General features: G+C 40.8%; 1 protein-coding gene across 1 annotated transcript; it reads right to left on the bottom strand.

Moving 5' to 3' along the window:
• Window positions 1–6,563: 6,563 nt before the first annotated feature.
• On the bottom strand, window positions 6,564–7,805 carry LOC101710162 (olfactory receptor 8S1). The gene has a single exon (XM_087199973.1). The coding sequence runs from the start codon at window positions 7,635–7,637 to the stop codon at window positions 6,702–6,704; it is 936 nt and encodes a 311-aa protein (XP_087056099.1). The 5' UTR covers window positions 7,638–7,805; the 3' UTR covers window positions 6,564–6,701.
• Window positions 7,806–12,803: the final 4,998 nt, after the last annotated feature.

Here is a 12,803-nt window from a genome sequence, read left to right as displayed (position 1 = left end):
ACACAGAAGCCTCCTCCTGCCAGGGAGCCATGGCATGCCTACCCGGAAGCCTCCTCTATTCTGGGAGCCTCCTCCTACCTGGGAGCTGTGCTGTGCCCGATCTGAAATTCTCCTCTGGCCTGGCGTTGGCACGCCTCAATTCCAACACTTTTTAAAAGAAAATTCTACACATACTGTCCAATTCTTCAGTACATTTCAAATCTGAATCGACTTTAATCTGGCATATGCCTTCAAGGCCCTACCATTCATAATTGACAGTAATAAGGCCCAGTCACAAATTTGAATGGATACATTTCAATTTGATTAAGAGATTAGACTGATACATTTACCTCTACTGATAATGAAATCTTAGAACTCTTTTTCTCACAGTATATATCTTACTTCATGCACCCATTTGTTTAAAATTCTCCTGATATTTTAATTTTAATTCCACTGATTTTCCAAAGGTTCAACTCAAGCACCCAAGGAAAAATATCCTGAAGGTCAGCTGAAGTTTACAGTACACAGATCAGATTCCCTAAAGTAAGTCCTGCTAGGAGGAGGCCACTCAGTTCCTCCATACCTGCCATACACCTCAAACACCTTAGTCCTAGCTCACAGCTTCAACACAGAAGTTCCAAAAGACCATAGGTAATGGGACCACCCAAGGCTCTTATATATTTTGATTTGACTATTTAATAAGTCTCAAATTAGGGTTCCAGTTATAACTCCAGGGAATTAAGGACATTGACTCCTCTGGCTCCTGTACTGCAAAGCTCAGCTGGTCCATTAATGACTGTCTTAATCTATACATACCCTTCTGAAGGGTCATGTGTAAGAGCCTCTCACTTCACAGATTTTCCTAGAACAGTATCCAAAATCAGAGAAGAAATAGTGAAGAGATATCCAAGTAACTACATATGACCACTGGGGAGAAGCTCCTTGTACTTCTTATTGAGGATTTGAGGATCTTTCTATGTAACCAGTTAGTTGAAGGGATAGGCAGAACCAAGCCAGAAGTCAGAGGAGGCATTCCTAAAACTTCTGCCAACAAGAGCGTGTAGTTCTTAGGTAATGTTTTCAACCCTCTCTGTGACTTCCAACATGGAAAAAAAAAGTTGTTTCTCAAGAGTATAGAAACTGCCTAGCCCAGATGAGATTCCACTGAGAAAAGACCAAAACATTGGGAATCTTCTGAGACATAAAGGCCTACAAATTTTTTTTATTAACTTGGTGACTGTATTTCTTAGTTCAAATATGCTATGTGGGTTGGTTTTACTTTGCTTTTGTTTGTTTTACATTTGCTTGTAAACTTTATAACATCACCGGGGTTCCAATAGGTTATTTTGGGTGCTGACTTTCATCTACAGAAGAGAAGATTAAAATAGGCAATAGACTAGATAAACTTTGCCTAAGAACTGCTTTTTCTAAACCTCTGTTACTGCTCATATTCAGCTAAAAAATGTTGTGGCAGTGACTCCAATAATCTGTCACTTGCCTTGCAACACAGAACCTGATCTGACCAAGCATCATAGGGAAAGCTATCTCAGCACTCAGGAATAATGAGCCACAGACAATTGGTTGGTAATGTCTCTAGAAAAGAAGAATTGCATTTAGAGACAAGGGAGAAATTTGTTAGGATCTAAGGGGCCACCTATGTCAAACCTACTAAAAAATAAGTAGAGCTGCAGAGGTGATACACAAAGGATTTTTATGTATGATTACCTAAAGCAAAACACCCTTTCAAGAGGCATAGCAATTAGGTTTCTCTTGACTTTTGCTCCCTTTTGCATTTGGCCTCATAATCTTTACCAGTATTGTTCCAGGCTCAATCGTTGCCTTCCCTTACTTGTGCTCAGTCTGCTTTTGATGAAATCTAACGAATAACAGCCAGCCAGCTAGGTGACTTAAGATTCTCAAGACTGAGGGCTTGACTAAACTAATGGGGAAACTGTAACTGAGAGGATGTGAGACAAAATACCTGACACCCAAAGTTAAAGGGGAAAGGGTTTATTTAGCTCACAATTTGTAGAGGTTTCAGTCCGTAATCCGCTGTCTGCAAGGCAGAGTGGCATTGCAGGCAGGCATCACAGAGAAGAAACAGTTCATGGTGGACACGAGGTAGGAAAAAAAACAAGGGAACCTCAGCAGCATCTTTCTGCCCCTTTTATCTTATACAGACTACTGAGATTAGGGCAGTGTCAAACCAATCAGTGTACTGGTTTAGTAACCACTCACCCTTAATGCCAGCATCACACACTCTGGATTCAGCCACCTCTGAAAAAGCCACCTATGACTGGATGAGGCTTTAGGGAGACATCTAGACCCAAACCATAACAGAAGGTAAAGTGGGTCCTTAAGTAGTATGGACCTGAGTAGCCAGCAAAATGGATCATTTCCCCCCTACCATCTTGTTAGTTTCCTTCTTTTTTCCATCCCCTTTCTCTTCTCTAATAGTTTTCTCTCTACTTTCATGTCATCTCTCTTTAAAAATTTTTCCCCCTAGGTTTCTCATATGAGAGAAAATGTGTGATATTTGACTTTCTAAGTCTAGTTAATTTACTTAACATTATGGTCTCCCAGCTCCACCCACTTTCTTGCAAATGACATGATTTTGCTCTTCTTTATAGCTGAATGATATTCTATTGTGTATATATACTCTATATATCACATTTGCTTTATCCATTCATCTGTTGATGGGCACCTAGGTTATTTTGTATAGTTTGGCTATTGTGAATTGCACTGCAATAAACATGGTATTCAGATATCTTTATAGTATGCCAACTTTAATAACTTTTGGGAATATGCCCAAAAGTGGTATAGCTGAATCAAATACAATAATAGCTCTATATTTAGTATTTTTTGTGGAACTTTCACATTTATATCCATAATGGCTGTACTAATTTACATTCCCAACAACAGTGTAGAAGAATTTCTTTGCTCTCTATCCTTACCAGAATTTCTTTTGTGTGTATGTGTGCATGTACATGTGTGTTTTGTATTCTTGATGATAGATATTCTGACAGGGATGAGATAGAGTCTCAATGTACTTTCGATTTGCATTTCCCTGCTGGCTAAAAATGTTGAATATTTTTTTCATATACTTATTTGCCACTCATTCTTCTCCTTGTGAGAAGAGTTTGTTCAATTCATTTGCCCATTTATTGATTTACTTTGGTCTTGCTTTTTTGAGTCCTTTATATATTCTGCATATTAATCTCCTATTGGAAGAGCAGCTGGCAAAGATGATCTCTTGATCTGTCGGATGTCTCTTCATTCTGTTGTTTCCCTTGCTGTACAGAAGCATTTTAATTTGATGTAATTCCATTTGTTGATTGTTGCTATTATTTTCTATGCTATTGGAGTCTCAGTCAGGAAGTCCTTACCTCTGCCTATGTCTATGACCTCAATTGTTTCCCCTATCTTTTCCTAGCACTTTCAGTGTTTTAGGTCTTATACCTAGGTTCTTGGTCCATTTTGAGTTCATTTTTGTACAGAGTGGGGGATAGGGATCTAGTTTCAATCTTCTACCTATGGATATCCAGTTTTCCCAGAACTGTTTGTTAAAGAGGCTGGCTTTTCTCCAGTGAATATTTTTTGACCTCTTTAGAATCACATTGGTCCTCTGCATTCCTGAGCTAAAACTGGAAGTCTGAATTTCTAAATAATAAAATCAGAGCTCTTCGTTCTGGGGTGTCTTTTACTGTGCCATTTTTGAATCTCACCAAATACCTTCACTATTTTTTTTTCCTGCAGTAGAGGTTTATGTCTATGTCTATCTTCTCTAACATTTTTAACTGGGTTGTTCTGATTAATCTATTTGCTAATTGTCTCTCTTATTTCCTCTTTGTCCTATTGGTTTGCCTCACTTATTGTGGCTGAAGACTGGCCATTTGAATTCCATAAGTGGTCACTTTTCATGAGAGAGAGGCATCTCCATCCCTGTGTGCCTGCAGTGGCAATAGACAAACTGCTAGTTCTGCTTTCAGGCAGCCACTTCTGAACTCATTTCTCTGTGCTTTCCTATCCTCAAGATGGAAAAACTTAGCTCTATTTTAGTTTGGAGCCAGCCAGAGAGATATATTTCCTTGTGACGATACCAGCCCTGCTCTTAGGTATGCCCTATCTGAGTGCTCAGGTCCCCAGGAAAATCCATATTCTGCCTGTGGTTCTGGGGCAGGTGGGAGCTTTGGTCTCCTAGGCAGGTTTGGATCTTGGAATGCTGGCCTAACGCATAGGTGCCTGGGAGCTGGCCTGGTGGCTAGGTGTGTGAGTGGTGGCCTGGAGCTAGGTCCGAAAGGACTGGCTTGGGTCCTGGGGCTGTGGGGACTGACTTGGAACCTCGGTCCATAAGGTTGTTCCTGGAGCCTGGATTCTAGCCCAGTGTTGGGGTCTACTCAGCTGCACCTGGACACTGAGTCCACTGAAACAGGCTTGGATCCTAGGTCTGTTGGAGTTGGGGCTTCACATATTACCTTGGCAGGTCTGAAGCCTGTGTCTGTAGATGATGCCCTGCTGTCTGAGGCCTGAGTTGCTGACTGGGTACTGGGGTGTGCTTGAAATCTGAGGTTGTATGAGCTGATCTGGAGCCAGTCTGGTCTGGAGTCTAGGCTGGGCCTGGAATCTGAGTCCTTGGGGGCTTTTCTGGAGAATGAGACCACTGAGGATGGCTTGATATTGGGGCTCTAGAGACCTGATACTTAAGGCTATAGAGACTGGTCAGGTGCTGGGTTAACCTTCATCCTGCATCAGCAGGTACCTTTCTGGTACTGGTGTCTGTGGATGGTGGTCTGTGGCTGGGGATATCTTGAAAGCTGCTTCTGCTGGTTTGGGGCCTGTGATTGCCTAGGCCAGTGTGGTAACAGATATGGCCTGGATCATATAGTCACCAGCGTTGGCCTGGCTCTGGGACCACTGGTGGGTCTGGAGCCTGAGTCTGGGAGATAGACTCGTGCTGGGCAAGGCCTGGAGGCTGTGTCGGTGAGTCCTGACCTGATTACTAGGGCTAAGGTGACTAAGCCTACCCCTGGGCAGGCCTGAAGCTTAGGGCCTTAGAAGCCAACTCAGTGCTAGGAGTGGCTTGGAGCTTGGGGCTGCTAGGGTTGGCCTGATCTTGGAATTTTGGGGACTGTCCTGGTGCTCAGGCAGGCTTGAATGCTAGGACCTCAGGTACCAGCCTGATAAACTAGGGTTGTGGAGGCTTGCTTGGGCCTGGGGCCACTCTGGAGTTTAGGATTGTTGGAGCCTCTTTTGAGATGGGAAGGACCTGAAGAGTAAGTCTGTGGAACCATCCTGGAGGCTGGTCTCCTGGGACCAGATGAGTGCTAAAGCCAGTCTGGAGCCAGGGGTTCCTGGGGTATGACTGTCACTGGAGGGGTCTGAGGAGGTCCCCCAAAGAGGAGACAGGGACCTCAACTTATACTTTCCCTCCACGGACTGGGTTTATTGACTTCTCATCACAGAAAAAGAATTTCAGGACATGTCAGTGAGAGGTATAGGGAAATTTGTTAGGCAGGGTTAATGAAGTACACACTCAGAGAAAATAGAGTTCAGGCACTTAAGAGAGAGATGCATTATGGCCTGGGGATCTTGGAGATATCTTTTAAGTGTTCTTGGAAGTAGCCTCTTAGATGAGCGATCTAAACTGTTTTGCCTGAAAACATTCTTTGGACCCTTTGAATTTGTTTCTTCGTCTTAAGATTGGGCTGCTGCCCATTACCTTATTGGCTAGGTTAATTTATGGACATATAGTGTCTCCAAGGGATTTGGGTGTGATAGCCTTGGAAGAAGAAGTAAACACTCAAACAGTGGCTACTAGTCTTGTAGGGTTCTATCTTTACTATTTCATTTAATCTTAACAGTAATAGTATGGTGCAGGTACTATTGTTACCCTAATTTTATACATAGCAAACTTAGAAAGCTCATATGGGCAAAGAGATGAGTCAAGATAACTGGTCTTTTAAAGACTATGCATCTAACCATTGTGTTATACTGTGGAAAAGGGGAAGTAAAAATGGGGAAATATGCTGTGAAAGGGCTATCAGTTAATATTAAATAAATGTAAGCATAGAATGAGGTCTATAAATTATAGAGATTTTATTTAGAATTCAGAATTTAATTGATTAAAAAAAATCATATAATATAAAGGTAATGATTTCTTGGTAATATCCAGGGGCAAAAATCTAGGAATGTAGAACAAAATGGAAGGGAGAATATAAGTGGCAGAGGGAAGAAGGAAGTCGTAAAAATAAAATAAATTTATAGTCTTTCATAAGAAGTGTCAACATATTTTTGTTTTTTTAAATTTGAAATTCCATAACATAGATATAAGACTATTGCTTAAAACCATAAGAAAGAAATAAAACAGTCTAACTACTGCAGGAGACAATAAAAGGGAAAAATGATAACAGAGTAGATGAATAGGACAAAAATAGTAACAGTGAAAAATGAGACAGGAAATGATTATTTCAGGTGGTGCAACGTTTAACTGTGCACACTGGGAAGAAACCTGTGGTGTTGGTGTAAGAGAGTAGAACAAAGAAAATACAGACCATAGATGTACAGGAATAAATAACATAGTTTTGTGTATTTTATTTTTCATTGTCATTCTAGCCAGGGAGAGAGTGGTACTAGGCTCCCTTTAAGTTAGTGTTCAGAACTCTGCATTAAATTCAAATACTTGGCAACACAAATTTATTTCCTACCACTTAGTGTCTGATTCATTACGGAAAATAATGTAGGCATTTCCCTAATGTCCTCTTCACAGCTGCCTTCACCTCTTGGTTCTTTAGGCTGTAGATGAGGGGATTCAGCATGGGTGTGACTGCACTGTACTGCAGGGAGGACAGCAAATCTAAGGAGGAACCAGAAGTGGGCATAAGATAGCGAACCAAACCTGACCCAAAGAACAGGATCACTGCAATAAGATGAGAGGAACAGGTGTTAAATGCCTTGCTTCTGCCTGTGGTGGAGCTCATGCTCAGGATAGTGGACACAATACGAGCATAAGAGAAAAAGATGGGGAGAAAGGTTCCGAGCCCATGCAGTAAGGTGGAGCAGATCAGGATGTCAATATTGATGGAGATATCAGAACAAGATAGAGGAAAGAGAGAAGGCAGCTCACAGGTGTAGTGGTATATGGTTCGGGCCTCACAGAAGTCTAGATTAACAGCCAAGAGCACAATGACTACTGAATTGAGAGACGCTAGGCCCCATGAGAGCAGCACCAGCTTCACACAGAGCTCATTGCTCATCATCTGGCCATAGAGCAATGGGTAGCAGATGGCAGCATAGCGGTCATAGGCCATCATTGAAAGAAGAAAGGCTTCAGTCCCGGCGGTGATAAACACAAAGAAGACCTGAGTCAGGCAGCCCTCTACTGAGATAGTTTTCTTCTCAGAAAGGAGATCCTCCAGCAGCTTGGGCACAGTGACTGAAGAGAAGCAGAGATCCAGGAATGATAGGTTGCTCAAGAAGAAGTACATGGGGGTGTGGAGATGGAAGTCAACCCTGATCACCAGCAGCATTGTCAAGTTCCCTATCAAGGTCAGGATATAAATCCCTAAGAACAGCACATAGAGCAGAGCCTCTATCTGGGGACTGTCAGAGAGTCCGATGAGAATAAACTCAGTGATGGTGCTGTGGTTCCTCCATGCCATTGTGGACGATACTTCTCTGGAATGAAATAGAGAGAGGGATGAGTACTCCTGCACTTGTTCCTGGCTGCCTCTGGGTATCACTTGTCACCCATTCCTCTCTGCCTTCCCTTGACTTGTCCCATTTTGTTATCACTGACCTTGCATCGTAGTCTTCACATACTTTAGAGAATTCTATTCTTTCTTCACCAGATTGGGGGTCACAATTCCTCCATTCCTAAGGGAGATGTATTTAATATTTTTGAGATCAGAAGAAAAAAAGCCAAATATGATCAGAGTGTATTACATTTGTCTTTATAGTCACACAATCACAACATACATTTTCCTTTTTTTGAGTGGAAAAAGTGGTCCACAAATGTAAAAGTGACCAGTGCCTATGGACATCATAACGTGGTCCTGCTCCTTGCTTCACAGACAGCAGGTTCAAATTTAACAGGACTTTTATATTTCTGACTTCAACAGGGCCTTGTCGTACACAGAGCACTCCCTCAATCACCGTCTCAGCTTCAAGGAGATTCTGTGAGACTTGTCAGAAAATTCTCACCCCTGAAACAAGGTGTTTGAGTCCCATTTCTCCTGTGAAAAGTCTGATATTCAGGAACATTTTGTAATGTCATGTTGACAACAAGTAGGGAACCAGAAAAAAAACTATAAACTTTTTTTCTGATTATCATTTCAATATCTAGCCTTACTCCATGGTGATGATAATAATTTTCTTACTTTTTTTTGGCTTAAATCCTTTTATTGGTACCTTTTAGGTGTACAATACGTTTACGTTTATCACTGGGCTTGGACCTGTACATGATGCATCTTGGTTCTTATTTTTTCCCCCATTACCTGTCCTCCCTTCACCCCCTCCACCCTTCCCTATTTATAAAGACTTTGTTCCCATTGTTTCCTTTTCTCATAATTTTTCCTTTCCATTCTTTCCTTTGCCCTTCCCCTCCCACTTCTTCTACCCCTTTGGACCTTTTCTTCCTATTTCAAATGATCAATTATTCATTTTAATCCTTATTTACACTTTCAGTTTCTCACACTAGAGAAACTATTCGATATTTACACATGTGTGTCCTATTTATTTCACTTAAGAGTATGTCCTCAATATGCATCCATTTAGCTATAAATGTCTCTAGTTTCTCATTCTTTATGGCCGAGTAGTACTCCATTTTATAAAAAAACCACATCTTTGTCCAGTTTCCAGTTGATGGGCATTTGGGCTGTTTCCAAGCTTTAGCTATTACAAACTGTGCCGCTATAAACATGGGTGCACATATATCGCTGTGGTATAATTCTTTTAATTCTTTGGAGAAGATACCCAGCAGGGGAATAGCGGGGTCAAATGGAACCTCTGGTCCTAGTTCTTTGAGGTATCTCCATACTGATTTCCACAGTGGTTGCACCAGTCCACACTCCCACCAACAACGGAGAAGGGTTCCTTTCTCTGCACAACACTGCCAGCATTCGTTATTGGTTCATTTCTTGACAGTAGCCATTCTTTCTGGGGTGAGGTGGAATCTCAGTGTTGTTTTCATCTGGATCACTTGAATGACCAGTGATGTTGAACATTTTTTGATATATTTATTTGCTGCTTTTACTTCTTTGTCTGAGAAATGTCTGTTCATTTCAGATGCCCATTTTTGAATTGGGTCTTTGAATTTGGGGGGTCTGATTTTTTTCAGTTCTTTATATATTCTAGATAGTAGACCTTTGTCTGAGGTGCAGCTGCTAAAATTTTTTCCCACACTGTAGGTTGTCTCTTAGCTCTGTTGGTGGTTTCTCTTGCAGGCAGAAACTTTTTAATAAGATGAGATCCCAGTTGTTGATTCTTCATGCTAATTAATTTTCTTACTTTGACATTCAGAGTTCTTTCCCATCTGCCCTTGACATTTCAGCCATTTGTTTGCTTTTGATACCAAAATGGTCTATTTGTTTCTGTGTCTGTGTTCACATTTTTTCCCACTTTAAATATCTTCCTCTTAATTCCACTAATCTAAACTTTCAAGAGCTTTCCAATGTCACCTTTAAATCTGTTTTTTCTCCAAGCCTATCTTTCCAGTTCCCTTCTCTAGCTCTTTGCCTCTCTTGTCTTATGCCATACTCTGAGTTCTGCTTCTTTTCTCATGTTACACATGTACCTCAGTTTTCTCCTTTCAGACTATGAGCTCTTTGAAGACATGGAGCGCAACTTAACAACAATCCAATCAGCACCTTGTTTTAGTTTCAGTTTATTCCTGTCAGATGATTCTGAAAGCCTGTATTTGTCATGTCCTGTGTGTTTCAGACAAGCACAGCATCACCCTTTCACGCCAGTACCTCTGATACCCTAATGCCCAGAAGAAAGAAGCACTGCTAATATTGTGTATCAAAGTTGCCATGCTGCCTATTCATGTTGTAGTGGGGCTACTGCTGCTGAATTTTAGGAATGCTTTTTTGGGGGCAGCATGTGTCCTTTCATGTCACTGCAACATCCTCTGATGCTCTTGTTTTTGTCGGATCTACAGACACTTTTGCTATTCTTTCAGGATGCTACTTGCATTCATGTTGTAAACACATTATTCTTTTATCATCTTATGAGGATCCGAGTGAACAGTCTTACAGTTTTCTTTAAAAAATTTCTTGCTTCCTTTTACTCTAGGTATAAAGTGTGCATCTAAGAAGACCAGGATTATAAAGTTTATGTTAAAGATGATAAGATACTTAAAGTAATTTTGAGCCCTAGTTTATGGGGTTATATAGTAAGTCATGGTCCTAAGTTAAGACTCCTGTTTTACTTGCCTTTTTCAGCTGAATTTACCAGCATTCTGTTTTTTTTTTAGCTTCTACAATTTGTTTCTATGGTAGGCTTTTGTGCTCACAAAGTATTTAATCTTGCTGATCCAGACAGTCCTGATTTTGACCCTTTTGGCCTTGCCAGTGTTCTGTAACCAAGTGCTAACTCATCAAGAGAAGCTTAAATTCTGATCCCATTTACAAATACATTAGCCCAAGCTCAAGTATATTTTAGATTCAAGACTAGGTTACCTGTATGGTTGAACAAACAGGCAGTGTTCTCCGTTGTGTACTACCAGGTGAATAACATGATCCAATGACGGTGAAGTTACTTGCTGCACAAGTTACTTTTGAAGATCCTGTATGGGTAGAATTGGAAATATTATTGAAAGCAACACTTGTTTTTTGGAAACATGTACAAGTGAAGTCAAATAATAAATGGAAGCGATTTTCTCCAAAGATTTGGATTTCTCAAGGCATTTACAGATGGAGCTACCCTGAAAATTCCTTCTGTTCTTCCACTTTCTCTCATGAGAGACCTGACCACAGCATCCATAAGAGCTTTAAGCTCTCATGTTTAAAACACTGTTAGTCAAAAAAGATTCTTATAAAGAAGAAATAGATAGTAGAGAATCTTTTTTGTCTATGTTTTGTACTGAGTAGCTACTTTGAAGATAATGATACACAGTACATTTATTGTTATTGTCTTATTTTGCTATGAAATTTTGTTTTATTTTAGCTGGGCGTGGAGGCACATGCCTGTAATCCCAGCACTTGGGTGGCTGAGGCAGGCAGATAACTAGGAGTTTGAGACCACCCTGTGCTGCATACTGAATTCAAGACCAGCCTGAACTATAATGCAAGACCCTGTCTCAGAAAACCAAAAAAAAAGGAACTAGGGATTTAGCTCAGTGGTGCCACTGCCTGCCTCGAAAGTGCAAGGTCCTGAGTTCGATCCCTGGTACCAAAAAAATTTTTTTTTGTTTTATTTTTTCATAAAATAAAAAAATTATTAAAAAAGCCTTGTCTCAAAATAAAAAATAAAAAAAGGCTGGGGATTTGGCTCAGTGCAGAGAGGCCCTGGGTTAAATACCCAGTATAAAAACAAACAAACAAACAAAAAAAAGAAAAGGAAAAGAAAGAAAGAGAAGAAACAAAAAACACTGTAAAATTTCTGAAGGCGCTCTCTCTGTCCTACCTTATATCTACATTTTGTATGAATGAAAGCTGCAGCTCCTTATCTCATTTGATTTTTAACTATCACAAAGAAAGTAGGGCCAGGGATTTAGCTCAGTGGTTCCAGCGCCTGCCTCGAAAGCGCAAGGTCCCGAGTTTGATCCCTGGTACCAAAAAATAAACAAAGCAGTCTTTTTATCCCTCTATTCTAAATAGCACTTCTAACTAATATCTGAATTTCTTTACTGGTCAGTACCAAATGTCATTTATATCCTGTTAGGTATTTCAGAGCCCCCACAGAGCAAGCCCCCTCCTCTCCTTCCCCTTTGCCCCACTCCGGCCACAAGGAACAGGGAGCTTCCGCATAGCTAAGGCCTGACCTCCCTTTGTTAGTGACTTTCTGCCTAGTTAAGGTCTTTCTGTCCACTGGTTTCATGGTCAGATGTTCCAGTGAGACAGGGGCTTCCCGAAAGCGGTGACTCCATCCCCCCGACCGAAACCTGTTGCTACATACCCCAGCCCCAATTACCCACCTCCCCCTACCAGTGGACTAGTGCTCTCCCTCCTGCAAAGTCCCATATAAACCCCAGCTCAGCCCATACAGTTGCTGGTCTCCATCCTGTGAATCAGTCCCGGCAGGCTGCAGACTGCCGCCCCAATAAAGCTTGCTTGGACGTCCCTGTGTGCCCCCTTCTTTGGCCACCTTTCATATCCCACATCAATTAAACATAAAAAAATAAATCAACTTGCAGGCACTCTTCAGAAAGGAAAATATTGATTCATTTCATCTTTAGATATAAAAGACTGATATCAGATTTTAAATATGAGGTGAGAACAGGGAAAGACTGAAGAGAAAGATAAGGAAATTTATCCCAGAGGGGTAGATGATGTAAAATAATATTTCAGATGGTCCTAGATAAACATCTGTGTCACCATTTTGCCAACATAGATCCTTCATGTCAATGGCATACCTGGTCATTTGATCAATTTCTCTTACAAAGTATGAAGCAGGCTATTGGCTCTCTGTATTTCAGAAAGAACATTAAAATAAACGACCTCTAATTTTCTCTTAACACAAAAAATTATAGATTCATTTCACTGATGTAAGAATCAAGTCAAAGTTAAGAACAGCTTTGATATATCAGTTACCAGATCTTGCCCAAAGTGTCAGCTGTTTGATAGCAGATTTCTTAAAAATGAGAGATGTTTTAGGCACTGGGCAAA

The sequence above is a fragment of the Heterocephalus glaber genome, unplaced genomic scaffold (genome assembly GCF_053883595.1).
Source record: "Heterocephalus glaber isolate CG9 unplaced genomic scaffold, H.glaber_assembly_v1.0 deba00001733, whole genome shotgun sequence".
In the NCBI taxonomy this organism is placed as follows: Eukaryota; Metazoa; Chordata; class Mammalia; order Rodentia; family Bathyergidae; genus Heterocephalus; species Heterocephalus glaber.
The sequence above is the reverse complement of the archived record's forward strand: the minus strand, read 5'-3'. Positions and strand labels throughout refer to the sequence as shown.